The sequence below is a fragment of the Centrocercus urophasianus genome, unplaced genomic scaffold, assembly GCF_019232065.1.
Source record: "Centrocercus urophasianus isolate 14NV4802_14NV808 unplaced genomic scaffold, USGS_Curo_1.0 seq_21, whole genome shotgun sequence".
In the NCBI taxonomy this organism is placed as follows: domain Eukaryota; kingdom Metazoa; phylum Chordata; class Aves; order Galliformes; family Phasianidae; genus Centrocercus; species Centrocercus urophasianus.
This window is the reverse complement of record NW_024884767.1, coordinates 236,804-252,080: the sequence shown is the minus strand read 5'-3', so window position 1 is coordinate 252,080 and position 15,277 is coordinate 236,804. Positions and strand designations below refer to the sequence as shown.

General features: G+C 45.1%; 1 protein-coding gene and 1 long non-coding RNA gene across 11 annotated transcripts; one reads left to right on the top strand and one right to left on the bottom strand.

The window, feature by feature from the left end:
• The first annotated feature begins 1,136 nt into the window (after positions 1 to 1,136).
• Positions 1,137 to 12,669, top strand: PGAP4 (post-GPI attachment to proteins GalNAc transferase 4). Of its 7 annotated transcripts, none has more exons than XM_042822809.1 (3): positions 1,872 to 1,974; positions 4,121 to 4,197; positions 9,097 to 12,669. In XM_042822809.1, the coding sequence occupies exon 3, from the start codon at positions 9,219 to 9,221 to the stop codon at positions 10,404 to 10,406; it is 1,188 nt and encodes a 395-aa protein (XP_042678743.1). In that variant the 5' UTR covers positions 1,872 to 1,974; positions 4,121 to 4,197; positions 9,097 to 9,218; the 3' UTR covers positions 10,407 to 12,669. The 7 variants fall into 7 exon arrangements, with proteins under 7 accessions (XP_042678744.1, XP_042678742.1, XP_042678743.1 ...); XM_042822811.1 differs by having other exon boundaries at positions 1,946 to 1,961; XM_042822810.1 differs by lacking the exons at positions 1,872 to 1,974; positions 4,121 to 4,197 and adding an exon at positions 1,137 to 1,418.
• On the bottom strand, positions 1,571 to 11,760 carry LOC122162486. 4 transcript variants are annotated; one of them, XR_006169565.1, is made up of 3 exons: positions 11,352 to 11,760; positions 1,941 to 3,167; positions 1,571 to 1,784 (listed from the first exon to the last, which is right to left on the bottom strand). It is a non-coding gene; the product is annotated as an uncharacterized LOC122162486 (long non-coding RNA). The 4 variants fall into 4 exon arrangements; XR_006169566.1 differs by having other exon boundaries at positions 11,446 to 11,760; XR_006169568.1 differs by lacking the exon at positions 11,352 to 11,760 and adding an exon at positions 5,480 to 5,840.
• Positions 12,670 to 15,277: the final 2,608 nt, after the last annotated feature.

The following is a 15,277-nucleotide window of genomic DNA, read 5'->3' as shown; positions in this document are numbered from 1 at the left end:
CCTTGTGTCCCATTCTTATTAACTTACTGCTACCAAACTGTTCTGGCATCTGAAACCCCACCCGAATTAACACTGGGTGCACTACAATGTGTGTTTTGACTGATGTCACTCAACAGCTCTCCCACACACATACTGTCACAGGAGGGAGCAGAAATATTTTGTGTTTCTCACAAATTTTGCAATTCTAATCCAGGGGAAAAGACACTAACAGACCTCTTATGAACATATAATCTCTTTTCTACCCCTCTTCCTCTGTTCTGAGCTAGGATCTATAATGTTTCAAGAGCATCAGTATTTGGAGGTCTGAGGACATGTAAGAGGAAGGTGGAGTATGAATCACTGTCATTCAAAATTGGCAGGAAAAGTGAGAGGTGGCGGAAAATAAAGGATTCTGGGAAACAAATCACTTGAAAACCAAGCAAACAAACAAACAAACTATGCTTTCTTCTGTGAGCATCGCCGTACCTCTGGCTTTTTGCCCCTTCATCCAAATTGTCTGCCAGTGACACGAAGTGAGAGCCCAAAGGCTAACTTTCTTCATAATGTTTACCAGAGGAAACAGTGTAAGTTGTAAAGTTAAAATTATAACAAAACATAAAGCCATAGAATCATTAAGGTTTAGGATCATCTATTCTAACCATTAGCTGACCCTCACCATGCTCACTAACTGCGCCCCTCAGTGCCACACCTCTACAGTTCTTGAACAGCTCCTGGGACTCTCCTTGCTGACTCCACCACCTCCCTGGGCAGCCTGTTCCAGTGCCTGACTACTCTTCCAAGGAAGAAATGTTTCCTGATATTCAAACTGACCCTCCACTGGTGCAACATGAGCCACTGCTACCCAGGAGCAGAGGTCAACCCCCTCCTCACCACAACCTCCTTTCAAGGAGGTGTAGAGGACAATTAAATCTCCCAGGAGCCCCCCAGACCACACAACCCCAGTTTCCTCAGCCGCTCCCCATCACGCTTGTGTCCCAGACCCCTCGCAGTTCCACTGCCCTCTGAATGCACTCCAGAGTTTCCATGTAGCGAGGCGCCCAGAACTGAACGCGCTCAACGTGTCAGCTCACCAGCGCCACACGTGCTGGAGCTTTCTGCCCATAGCATCCAGCTTTGGCAAAGTTCTGCCTGTGCCTAACAGGACATACTGTTGTGCTGATAGTGCAATTTTATTTTAGTATTTTCATTTCGCATTTGTTCAAGCAGTAAGAGAGGCCACAGCCTGCCATCATTCAGTCCAAATAGATGCGCTTTTTTATTTTTTGCCTTTTTTTTTTTTTTTTTCCCCTGGAGATGTAGGCACAAAGTGATGGAGTCTGTGAGTCTGTGCAAAAGGCAACTTTCTCAATGGCACACCTCAGCTAGCCGCGGTGAGGAGTAATCGGCAGAACGAAGGCTTAAGGCGGCACTGCGGGAAGGTGCGTGGGCAGCAGGGGAGCTCAGGGGGCACAGCGGAGCGGCGCGGGGCGAGGCACTCCTGCGCTGCGCTGGGGCGGCCGCTGCCCCCACGCACTGCGGCCCCCGCCGGGCTGCGCGGGGCGGACCCCGCGCAGGGCGGGCAGCGCGGCTTCGACAGCGGGGAGAGGAACGGCGCTGCGCAGCCCAGCATAGGTACCCGGGTAGCGCCCAGATCCTGGCGAAGGACTGCACAGCTTCGGCACCGGGCGGGGTAACGCTTCGCTGCTCCTCGGGCACCGCTGGGTGATCTCCATCCGCTCTCCGCCTCCCCTCTCGTTTTCTACTCCCGCACGCTCCTTGCACTCTTTCGGATCATTTAATCTCACCTTCACGGCCCGGAAGGGAGGGAGCGGAGAGGGAGGGGAAAGAAAAGAGTGATTTTGGGGAGCGAAGGGAGCAGCGAACGGAGCGGAGCGGGGCCGGACAGAAGGGACAGCGCTGCCCTGTGGAGCGCACGGCGGGGGGACGGGGCGCGGCCGGACCTTGAGATGGTGCTTCCCATGGTGAATGAGAACGGTAACGGGGGAAAACGGGAACCTGAAAAAAAGAAGCAGCTTCCTTCCTTTCTTCCTGCGATCGGTGCCGCCCTCAGCCTGAGGGCGGCGGGGGCTCGGCGCGGGGAGAGGTCCTGTCCGGTCCGCCCCGAGGGGGCAGAGCCGCTACCCCGGGGCGCTCCCGAAGGGCGGGGGGAACCTCGGCAGTGCAGGGGCTGAAGTCACCAGCGTGAGTCTGGGGAGGAAGCTGCAGCCCGGCTGCTGGTGCTGCTCAACGTAACGAGAGACAGGCTTTCTTCTTGCTTCTTGCATTCACTCTGCTGCTGAGAAAACCTCTGTGTATGCAGTGATGGGCTGCCATAAGGACACAGCAGGTTAAGCTGGCGTAGGCAAGGGCATAAAGACTGGGAAAGCTGCACGTGTGAAATCTGCTGCTTTCAATACTAACCATATCCCAGACTGTTTCTCAGCTACTGCATTTATCCCATGTATTTTTTCCCCTGGGGTTCCCCAGTGTCATCCAGAACCAGAACTCACTCTCACTGCTCTTTTCAGACGTGGGAGAGAAGGAGGAAGCCTCCAAATCCCTCATGGTACAGCTGCATCATTGACCCCAACAGGTAATGCCCCAGGAGAAGTGCTGCTTATAGCCAAGCAGTTCTGCTGTGGTCAGAATCAGAGCGTTGCAGCTGCCACGTGGTACAGTTCTGTGGTTTTATTGTTACACAGAAGTGTAACAGTACTCCAACATTCCTCACAGGAAACCTGCAGCTTTAACAGCCAAGGCCTTTGCTCGCAAAAGCCATGTCCTGTTTCCCTATTGCTGTGTTCTACTCTTTGCATTCTTAGTGAGCAGCAGCAAGGCTGCACCACTCTCTAAGCTGAGCAGCCCACACCACACCCATTCCCTTTACCCTGCAACGTCCCTTGCGCTGCAGATCCTGGGTTCTCAGGGTGCTGACCAAAGTATGCCACATTTAGCAGCTGCTTTTCCAGTATCTACCTCGGATTACTTACCTGTGTGAGTTGCCAGTACGATTAAACCATAACATGCCATCATGACGTCCAAACCAGACAGATCTGGGAAAAATGGCCTCCCTCCTACCTTTTATGTTCGTAGGCTGAGGATCCATTACAGTGGAAGTTGTCTCTTGCTGTGTTGGTTTCAGTATCTTGCAGTCAGCTCTTATTTTAGCAGAGCATCGTGACACAAAGCTGTAAAATACAAATGATCTGCAGCACCTCCAGTGAGGCAGAGTTCTTGACTTTGAGCTTCTGAGAGCAGACAGCAAAGGGCAATAGCTGATGCCATTGTTAGCAGCACCTTTGTCTAATACCACTTCTTTTTACCAAATAGGGATGCAAACTTGATAATAAAGCAGAAGTGAATGCAAATAAAAATCTGCTGCTCAGATTTTGGAGGGCTTCAAGCAGATTGCTGTGAATATATGCACCCGTTTTTATACAAAGCATTATCAAATTCTGTTACATTTGTGTCTGTGTGTTTACTTCAGGCACAGAAAAAAAAAAAAAGATTAAAAAAGTAGATTAAGAAAGGTACGGATTGCATAAACAATGAAAAAAGTCACATCAACCTTCACTGTCATCTTCTAAAAGACAGCTCTTCGCAAAGCTGCTTGCCTTGAATCTCTGTGTGGAGCTATTATTTCATAGAACTCTCTTCTCCAAGCTGCTTTTCACTCCCACTTGATCTTAACACTGACAGTACTGCTTGATGGCAGTGGAGGAAAACATCACTTTCCTGTGGCTTTGCACAGCAGGGAGCAGCCAGCTGAAAGCCAGCAGGGACTGTGAATGTGAATGGTACCCTTTGACTCTGTGTGGAAAAGGAAGATGGAAGGTAAAGAGAAGATGAGGAAATAACTGCAGTTGAAATACATTCAGTTTACAGCCTGTTTTAATAGTGGCATCTTTTTACTTCATTAATTCAAGGAGAGGGGAGAAAGTGTCTTGCAGCATCCCCATACTTTGCTTGGTAGTTCAGTACCTTCCAAACCGTGGTCCCTGGATTTCCAAGGATTCATGAATGATTTGTTAACTGTAGTTTGAGGAGAAGAATAAGCTAACCTATTGGAATGCATTCAAGATGGAATTCTACAGTTTCTGGGTTTTCCTAACAGGGTTATAAACTGCTGCTTTCTGAACAGGCTGTACAGGAATGTGGTGGAGTCACCGTCCCCTGAGGTGTTTGAGAACCCTGGCGATGTGACATCTAGGGATATAGGTTAGTGGGCATGGTTGTGATGGGCTGGTGGTTGGACTTGGTGATCTTGGAGGACTTTTCCAACTTTAATGATTCTATGATTGTATGATTCTGTATATCTGTGTATTGTCATTCTTTTAGAAATGCTTAAATTCTAACTCCTTTGTCAGGAAAAGTTGAGGAATGGCAGGTGAAAACAGCCTGCTGCTCCCTAGATTTCTGCCTCTTACCACATGTAACTGCCCCAGGACACCATGTCCAAACCTCCTTTACTTCCCCAGCCACCTCTCTTACAGTTCTAGCTATCACCAACCTGTTACACCATAGCAATATTATGCCTTTGGTACATAGATCATCAAACCTGGAAGAACTGAGAAATCCTGTGCATCAGTGACAACCATGGTCCTGCCATAGCCCTGAGCTTTTTCAGTGAAACTGTAACAAAACAGCCTGGTTTATTTGACATCCATGGTGTCACAGGAAACAAGAGCAAACAGGTCCTTTAGCGACTGCCATAGCAAATGGCTGCTTCATTATGAATTTGACTGTGTGCTCTACTGGCCATGAGTGAATCTGGCCAACTATTGGCACTATCTGGTTCCAGGTTTGCCTAGAAACAAAATAATGGCAGCTGTCATAAGCAGTGCTTGAAACAGAAGTTGTGGGAGATGTATTTGCACCTGTTAATAAAGTATAGTCTAAGAATAACCGCTGAGCTCCTTCCATTAACATTCTGAATGTCAGAATGATTTTTCTTTCCTAGGGAGCCTAACTCCTACTGTTATATGTAAATGTAATGGTCAGATTACACTGACCTTCTACACTTGCCTTCTACATGATGCTGCTGTTTTCATTGTAAGCCTGAGTACATTGTGGAAACATTATCTGGCATCTCACTTGCTCAAAATTGTCAGAAAACAGGAAAGGAATTGTTGTACCATGTAAATGAGAAAAGCTGGCCATCTGGTCCAACTGTACCCATCATGGTGGAAACCTCACTCTACAGAACAGTGAGCTGGCAGCACGCATGTATGAAACAGAATGATATTTCTGTGTCTCTTGACAACTTTGTAATGCTTGAATCAGCTTCCCTCAGGCTCCAGAAGGACTGGTGCACTACCACCACCACCACCACCTTCAGGACAAAGCTCTTGTCTCCTCCAGAGGAAGTCAGTCTGGACAGAGACCTGGTCCTGAGGCTGCAGCTTGGCTGTACAAAGCCAAGTTGGGGGGCAGTGGTGCTTTTCTGCTCCAGGTTTAAATTTGGGATGCTAATGCAGGAAGAACAAAAAGTCAAACTTACAGTTTGGTGTGAACACATCTGCTGACACCACGGAGGCTCTTTGCTGTCACAGCATGCCTTCCCAGGACTTTTTCCAAGAGCCCATCTCTGTTTCACACAGTGAAGACCTTATGGCCTCTGTGCCTCATTATGAACAAGGCAGTGGAGGATGGAGACGCCTCTCTTGAGTCAGCAGTCCAGGAGCCTCCTAGAATCTGGCAGCGATGACACGTGAGAGGCTTTGCTCCAGGAATACTTGCCCTCAGAACACCTCTCTGCAGAGGAGTTGGGAGCAGACAGAAAATCAGCTTTAAAGCCCTGGCACAGGTGACAGTATTCTGCATCTCAGAAAGGAAGTTATGTATTTTACTGCTTTTCCTCAATGTATGCAGAGGTAACTTTATCCTAATCAGTGCAACTCAGCCAATTAATTAGAGGCTAATGAAGACAGAGATGTGGATTTGGATATGGTCCAGGTGTTCCCAGAGGGAATCTGCACCAAGATCTAAGTAAAGAAAAAAGACGAAGCTTTGTATTGTACTCACACGGCTTCCAAGCATGTCTAAGCAATTGCTCAGTTCTGCATAGAGCCGCTGTCGAAATGGTCTCCACTGCTAGTTATGAGGTGACTGATAAGTAGTTATTATCCATGATTCATGCAATTGCCTTTTAAAATACTATAAAATTCAACTCTAATTCATTCTTTTCACCTTAAACTTCACAGTCAGAAATGGTGAATGAATACTCAGAAGAGAATAGAATCTCCAAGATGGGAGAAAAACGAATTGTTGCTACATTACCAACAGCTTCTGAAAACAGAGTAGCTTCAGTAAGGCCAGAACAATCCTGATGTCTTGAAAACAGCCCAGTGAGAAGCTCTGCTCTCAAGTTCTGCTTGTGAGATCAATTTTTATCTCTGTAAAAGCAAGAGCTCTCGGTTCTCAGTGCTAACAGACATAAAGTGGAGAGGTGGCAAATGTCCCCCACCTTTCCTAAAATTCTCATAATGGTTTAGGCTGGAAAAGACCCCTAAGATCACCAATGACAACCATCAGTGCACCTCCACCATGCCCACTGAGCTGTGTCCCTCAGAGCCACATGCACGCATTTCTGTAACGCCTCCAGAGACAGTGACTATGGAACCCCCCTTGATACAGCCGTTGTTAGGCTCCGTGGTTCTTCTGGTACCCAGAAAAAGCAGCCCTTTTTCCTCTGGCAGTGAGATAGCATTCAGCACGGCAGCCAGGCTAAGCCAGAAACGCTGGCCAATTTGCAGTGTGCTCAATTTTGAGCTCCCAAAGGGCCAGGGACGGCACGGTGCTGTGAGCGCGGAGCCCCGCAGGGGGAGCCATGGCACACGCCCGCAGCCGGAATCCGGCTGGTACTGCCGGGGCTGCGGGAGCGGGGAGGCTGTGATTCCTGCAGTGATGCTGTGATTCCTGCAGTGAGGCTGTGCCCTAGCGTCGGCCTCTCCAGTGCTGTACCGCAGAAGTGGTTCCCACTGCTCACCGGTCAGCACTTTGGTGAAGGTTATTAATTCTTGAATGGATAACCCAGGACTTGCAGAGCTTGCTGTGGCCTCACGATGCTTGCAGCTCAGAACTCCATCATAGCTAGCTGCAGATAAAAGTTGGTTTCTTACTACCTGGGGATTAATCTACCTTCTAGCTCTTCCTCAGCTCCTTGTATTTTCCCATTGTTTTCCTCACTTTCACAGTGGGAGCGTGATTCAATCACAGCAACAACAGTCCTGCTCACTTCACAAAGAGGCTCATAAGTACACCATTGTGAGTTGGGAGTTGTAGAATGATTGCACATTTGTGTGTTCCCATTGTGTTTGTGACCGGTTCGCAGAAAATGAGAAGGGGGAAAGCCCTGAGTTTTGGATGAATGAGTGTGTTCAAAGGTGAGATCTTTACATCTGATGAATTTCAGGTCTTCATACTGTGAACCTCAGTGGCTTTGATCTGGTGGCTGAAATGCAGCCATCACCTTCAAAGCCTTTACAAGGTCACTGATGCAATAGTGTCTGTGAAACAAGGTTGTGCAATAAGGAAAAAAATAATAAAAGAAAGCTATGGGAACACAGTGCAAATTCTCATGCATCAGTGTGCGAATTTGTTATCTCTGTTTACGCAAAATCTTTGAAATCTTGTATTTTTGTGAGTCGTTAGAATAGCACAGCACTGGTTCACAGGTCTATCCCAGACTGAGCTGTCACAGCATAAAGGATCTGTTCTCTAAGAAAGATTTGGAGCAACTCTCATAAACTTTCCATTCATCTTAGTAAAAGACCCTTCATACAAGGTCATCAGATGCCACAGGGAAATAGGAAGCAGTTCCCATAATAGTAAATGTAGCAAATATGTGATAGAGTGGTGAAGACAGTTCTGAAACAGTCCTGGATTTAGACCCTGCTCACTGTTTTCTCTGAGTCATTTTTTCCAAGCTGCTCTTCCGAGACACAATGAAACACTGTGGCACTGGTTGCTTCCTATCCACACAGCATTCCTCAGGACACTTCAAGCAACAGTGCAGAGAAGAAAAAAGGGCTGGGAACAGCATTCTCTGGATAGAACTTAGCAAAGGCAGGAGGTTAAAAATGGGATAAATTCTCCACTGATTCAGTCAGATGGAGGACATGAATAGCTCAGTTCACAAGGACAGGGAATAGCAAGTAGAAAGGAAAGTCAAACAGTAGGTTATAAAGGGAAATTGCTGCCATAAAAGAATATACATAGACAGCCTACATGCCCTAGTTTGGTGAAAGCTACCAACAAGAATTGGTGTCCATAGCAGCCCAGAGAAGCAGAACAGGAAAGCTGGATATGGCAAAATCTCATTTCTGTGAAGGTGAGTGCTTGCTTAGAGCATGTGTATACGTGTATATAAATATATAGAAATATCTGAGATTAAAATTAAAGGCATAACCTCTAACATTATAAATGTGAGTAAATGGCTCAATTGTATCTTGCTAATTCCACTGCTGCTGTGTATTTCACAGGGTCTAGAAAGAAAGAGATATCTGACAGGGAGACACATTACACCTAGTGTACACGTGCCTCTAGTGAAGTGAATTGGTGTTTTTGCTATCTCACTTCACACTCTCTGGTGTAAAGTATAAACACATGCAGGTTTTTGGAAGTGTACAAGCAACAGAAGGGAAGCATGTGTCACTCCACAGAGGTAGAAGTTTGTCTTTCAAATATGTGCTAGGCAACAATACCAGAGATCTGGCTTTGGTTCTTGGTCACAACCCAAATATTATGTCACTGTGGCCAAATAGCTGCATCTCTGCTATTAACAGAAATTCCTGTGCTTTTAACAGAAAGATTTATTTCTCCACACTTCTGCACTCACATTGCTTGTTTGTTTTGCATTTCAAGTACAGTAACAAACACAGTAAAATCTTAGCTAACTCAAATCAGAGCTTCTATGTGCTGAAAAGGCATCAACAGCATTCTGTTCATCTTCCTTCATGGTCCTGTGACAGTGATGCCCCCGTTGCAGTGGACCCCTCAGCAGCCTTCTCTTTTGGCCTACTTGGTGCCTACTCTCAGCTTTCCGTTTCCTCAAATCATGGTCTTCCCATTCTGATAGTTCCTGTTTCATTAACAATCATTCTTCTTCCTCTCCAGGTGTGGACAAACTTTGGCAGCCACCAATGCAATGGTATCTTGAGACCCAGAGAAGATGCAGTGGAAGTGAAGGAGGGAAGGCACTGGGTGCCCTGAGATAGGAGTGCCCTCCTGCAGCAGCTATGTTACACTATGCCTGCCAGCTCTACGGGAGGTGGTGCCGCTGGTCCAGTCCTTTCATCCACTTTCTCACTCTGACTGTAGTGACATTTGGTGTGCTGGCTCCTTTGATTTGCCACCGACTGCTCTACTCTTATTTTTATTTGCGGCGCTGGCACCTGAATCCCATGAGCCAGGAGTTCTTGAGTCAGAACCGGCAGGAGGGTCAGGCTGCCCTCCATTATTTTGAGAAGCTGCAGATACCAAATATCTCCAAGGCCTCCAACAGTGAAACCTTTCGGCCCTTGCTGCTGGTCACCATTATCACTGTGCAGAGGCGGGATGATTTCCACTATGTCTTGCAGGTGGCATCCCGTTTCCACCTCCTCCTCCAGCAATGTGGGACAAATTGCCAGAGCCACCGTGTCCTCGTCTGTAACGTGGAGCCTGACCCCAGTCATCATCAGGATGTCAAGCTGCTGAGCAGCTTCTTTCCTATGGTCAGTCGTGACAAAACTGGGGGGGACCCTGACCCTAGAGTGAACCACTTTGAGAAGGAGAAGCAGGACTATGTCTTCTGCCTTGAGCAGTCGCTCTTGGCATATAACCCAGAATATGTCCTGGTAGTGGAAGATGATGCTGTGCCAGAGGAAGAGATATTCTCTGTCTTGCAGCACCTCTTCTTAGCCCGATTCTCCAAACCATACCTCAGAGATGCACTCTACTTCAAACTTTACCATCCTGAGAGGCTTCAGCAGTATGTCAATCCTGAGCCCATGCGAATCCTCGAGTGGCTGGGTTTGGGAATGTTTCTGGGGCCTGTGCTGAACTGTGTGTACTCCTGGGCAGCTGGGCGCCCGAGCCTGAATTGGCCCATCATCTTGTTCTTTGCTGCCTATAGCATGGCACTGTCAGAGCTGGTGGGACGGCACTACCTGCTGGAGCTGCGCCGGCTGGCCCCTGTGCTGTATAACGTTGTGCCGGCCACAGAGTGCTGCACACCTGCCATGCTGTTCTCTGCTTCTTCTGCCCATCGTGTCTTAGGTTACTTGAAGGGGTTGCAGTGTCGCCAGGGTTTTGCTAAGGACATTGCCCTCTACTCACTGCTGCGCACGAAGGGGGAGAATGCCTACGTGGTGGAACCCAACCTGGTCCGGCATGTGGGGATGTATTCCAGCCTTCGGCTAAACGACAACCCAAAACTGCTGTGATGTCTTCATGCCTTTCTAGACACAAAGCCCTGAAAACCTTGTCACTGAGCTGACACCGCAATCTCAAATGCTGAACACCCTGCCACTCGCACCAAATATCTCCTGCCTCCAAGTGGACAGAGAACAATACTTGAAAAACAAGTTTCTCAAGAAATGAAGCTTATGTACATGCAGACCCTAATCCGTATTTTGAACTAATCACTGTTCAGCATGTATGGCTAGGACTGGATGATCTCAATGGTCTTGCCAACCTTAATGATTCAATCATGCCATATGAGTGGGAAGTGGAGGCTTTCAGATTAGGATGTGGGTCAAGTACTCTCTTTCACCATGATCAATGAAAAGATCTCACACCATTACAAACAGCTGTACTGCCTACTATCCTTTGCATTCATTACAGAATTCTCAGCCTAGGGAAGAAGCAATGCTGGACAAAGTGAATGTGTCTAATTTAAGCTAGTGAGGAGAAAGGGCTCTTATTTGCCCATCCTCACTAAGATCTGATGTCTGACTTTTTCAAAGTTGTGGTTCTAAGCACATCTTTCAAAAGCAGCATAGATGTAATAAGAACTTTCCCTGGAAAATCATGTAGGTTCTGCAAATTTTGCTAATAATTTAATTATTTCTTACTATCTCTCCTTACAGATCCTGTCTGTACCTATACCCTTTCCTGTCCTTTTCCTCAGAGCAGAGGTCATTGGAAACTTGTCTCTGCTGCTTTGTTAAAGGTCAGGTCAGAAGATAGGAATAGGAAAGCAGAATAACAGCCACAGGTGCTCACGGCCACATCACAAATACACAAATTCATAGATGCATTTCCAGAAATTATAAACAATACATAATTACTACCATGTTGGTTGGTATCACAACTACTTGCAGAGGATCTAGGTTGTTAAGAGCTTTTATCAGTTGCTGATTGGACTTGGACATTCAACAGGAATTTACCTTGACTTCCAATCAGCACAGAAGCAAAGGGAAGATTACATCAGGTGCTGCCACAGTGTGGGGTTCCTTATTTCATTTTGGAACTGTAACTTACAGCTGTGTTGAAGTGGTCCACTCACTGCTCCTGGCAGCAGGCAAAGAGGCCATAAGAAACTAAGCTAGCTGTCATATAAAGAAGCAACACATCAAAGTGCCACTCCTCTGCTGACCCATTAACTTAACCTGTTCTGTTTGTCAGACATTTGGGATAGGTACTTTGTACCTTAGCTGTGAGCACAGTTAAATATAAAACCATGGGGATAACAGAGATACCATATAATATCAAGACTGTCACCAAAACGTAACTGAAGAAAAGCCCTCTTGGACTTCTTTGGGCTTTGAATCAAGTTCACATTTAGGTGGAGTTTGCTTGAGCAGTACTTGAAACCAGCTTCCTAACTTCAGAATTAACCAATTAACCAATAGCATTTTCATTGAGTTTTGTTTACGGAGGGTTGTTTATTCCTTTATTCTTGCCAAAGAAAGAACTCTACTTTGAATTTTTCTTTTCTCTAGCAGGTGATTTAAGCCTTCAGCTTTCAACAAGTTTGGCTGTAGGTGGAAAAGGCGTAAAAATCTTGAGAGGTGAATCATTTGCAGACCTCCAGCTGTGTTGTGTCCATAGTGGGTAATGAACACAAGGTACACGTGCTCAACATAGGTTAGCCAATTAGAAATGGCTTCACAGCTTGGGTCAGTGCAGGCTCAGACAGATGAACTTTGCTTGCTTAGTAGATCAGCTAGGACACTTTGATATCTTCTTTGGAAATCAGATGTGAATAAAGCTTGCTTGTGGATTCCATATCATTCCAAAGGCCAAACACCTCTTCTGCCAGAGGACACAGAAAAGATTGCACAGGCAGAACTCTTACGTTCATTCTTAGCTGCCGAAAACCCCAAAGATATCAAAATGGTCACACAGAACCACAAGTGGCAGGTGGGCAAGCCTATTCTTGGGCTTTATGATAACAAGGTAAGATGGCAGGATGTGAGTGTCACTTTCTATTTATTCCACTAAGTGCCTGCACCTGCAAGTACAACTTGTTTGCTTATGTTTCTTCAGCTTTGAATGTTTCAGTGTGGTATGCCTTCTCTTCACTCTTTTTTTTTCAGCTTTGTACTGTACAAATCCAGAACAACATCCTGTTATTTTCATGAGGGTTCACTCATGCTTGCAGTGAAAATCTCACTGTAAGCTATAATTTGGATATTAGGAAAAACTTTTTCTCTAGAAGAGTGATCAGGTGCTGGAACAGGCAGCCAAAAGTGTTGTTCGAGTCACTGTCCCTGGAGGTGTTCAAGAAATATTTACATGTTGTACTGAGGGATGTGGTTTAGTGGGAAATATTGGTGACAGGTTGATAAATCTTGGAGGTCTTTTCCAACCTTCATGATTCTATGGCTCTATAATTCTATAATAAGTGGGATAGAGAAAGAAAAAATGAAAGAAGGAAAAGGAATTAAGAAACTTCAGATAAGAATGCAACTAACTATATGGAGTCAATAAATGTTTTGATGTGGGAAATTATGTATCAGTTTGTCTCCATGTTATTTTCCTTTTATTTTGCCCTGTATTACTCAGTTGTTCTAGTAGTCAGTAATTTGACTAAGCTTTATATCTGAAAACTGAGAACATGAACTTCAGGCATCCCTCTAAAACTAGAAAGCCACTTACAGTGCAACAGCCAAGGGAGTTTGGCTAGGAGAAAACAGCAAACAGCATTTGGAGGGGCAACAACTTCAACCTGCGAGTGAAAGAGCTCCTGATAAGCCACTTAAGTGCCCTATTCACATTTACAATGGAGGTGGTTCTTTCACTGAGCCAGCTGGGAGCTTTTCCCGAGTTATTCAGGTACTTAGTGCCCATCATGATGTTGTGACATCACAGACAAGCATATATTCTGCGCTTTGGAACTCTGAAAATGACTTCTTTGTGTGTGTGTGTGTGCCACATGTTGTAAAAGAAATGACAATTTGGAGAACCATACTTCTTCATCTTTGGAAGGGAAAAAAAAAAGAAAAAAAGAAAAAAAAAAGGTTACAGTTTACAGTTCATTCCAAATTCCTGCAGGATTTTATTCCACAGTTTGGGCTACAAGTGCATTTTCAAACATCGAAGTCTTTTATTTCTCTTCCGCATAAGGAAAGTGCAGCTGAGTTGTCATATCTTAAGCTATGTAAGGTCAAACATCTCCTTGAACACAGCCTTGAGGTTGTTCTGACTCACATTCAAAAAATCAGACCAAACATTTTTGAAATAATATGGATTTTGTTGGATGTTGGTTCATCCTCAGTAGTTCAGGGCTGTTTTTCAATGCAGCAATTATTGCTTGCACTGGAGGATTCCTGCTTCATGGGACAGGCAGCAGGACTCAAAATTCAGGGAAAATTACTCAATTAAACAAAAAACTACCTCTGTTTCCAAAGCATATCCAACATAAGTAGAAAAGCATGATTCCTGCAAAAAACAAAGTATAAATTGATAGGACTCTATTAGAAGCCCAAGAGGTTTTTCTAACCAAAACAGGTATCACTATCTTAGTGAGAAAATACTGCATTTGAAGGGAGAAGGCTAAAGACTTTCTCAGTCGTGATGAGCTGCAAATGGCCAGACTGGTTATTTCAACAGCAATTTGTCTGCACACAGGGTGCTTCTGTTTAAAATATAGGACTTTACTTCTTTTTTTTTCCTGAAGATATTTACAAGCAAGTTTTCTTAAAAATAAATAAATAAATAAACTGCATTTGTATCAAAACTGTTGTCTCTTTTGTCTTTGTGTCACTATTAGTTAGTTAGTTTTCCTGACTGGCAGATCCATCTCCTTCAATACTAAACTTGACTGAAGATACTTCTCTGATCACTTTTTTCATCTGCATGAATTGCCACTGAATCCTTGGGTAGCACCAATTTAGAAAGGGACTCTTAAGGTCTCCACACCAGCTTTATAGATGTTATATCCAAATTCACCAGGTGTTAGGGTCGAACATATGGTTCCGAATCATCCTCAGTATACCTGCCAATAATGCGTATAGCATTACGTGTCTGTTGAATGTGCTTCTCCATGTGTGTCAGTTGCTAGAATACCTTAATTTCCCCACACTACCTTCTGCCATGACAGGTCATGCTTTGAGAGAATTCTCCTGACTGGCCAGTTGATCTGTGCACCTACAGGCAAAAAGACAGCAAAACCAGTCCATTTCCAAGACCTCATCCTGTGTGGCAAGCTATAAATGCCACATTCCCAGCTGCGTAACTACTTCTGATATTAAGTATTGATGAAAAAAATAATGTTGTATTGTCTTGCACTGTTGGTGACTCTCTGGCCAAATATGAATTCTTTAGTGTCTATTTGCTTTTATAGTTTCTGCCATAATGTGCAGTGTTCTCCCTGCACTATGGAAAACACAATTACAATGGTATTTTCAACAAATGAGACCACTTCAGACATCTGCTGTAGTCTGTATTTTGCAAACTTAATGCTAACATTAGCATGTAGCACCTAAATGTGCTTTTTTGCAACTGCACTGCTTAGATAAAGTGGTAATTAACAGATAAGTGTTCCAGTCTAGCAGCAAGTTATTTACTTAACTTTCTTTTTAAAAGCAAAACGTCAGCAGAAAGGCACAGAAACCAGTGCCATTACTGCATTTATCTTCCTGTCCTACACAACACCAGCAGAAGACCCGTAACAGTTATTTTGCACAGCCCAGAAATGTCACCACTGGCAGTCTGATTTGAAGTTGTATCCCCATTTGCTGTCCCCAGAATAGAAATGGCTGTGAACATTTGGGCTTTGATAACAGCCTAGATATGCACCTGCCTATATTTCACTCTGAGCCATGATGTTTGTTGCAGCCCAGCTTTAAGCCAAAAGACAGAAGAGCAA

Excerpts from the sequence above, each read along its gene's own strand:
- PGAP4 (XM_042822810.1), top strand. The coding sequence starts at position 9,219 with ATGTTACACTATGCCTGCCAGCTCTACGGGAGGTGGTGCCGCTGGTCC.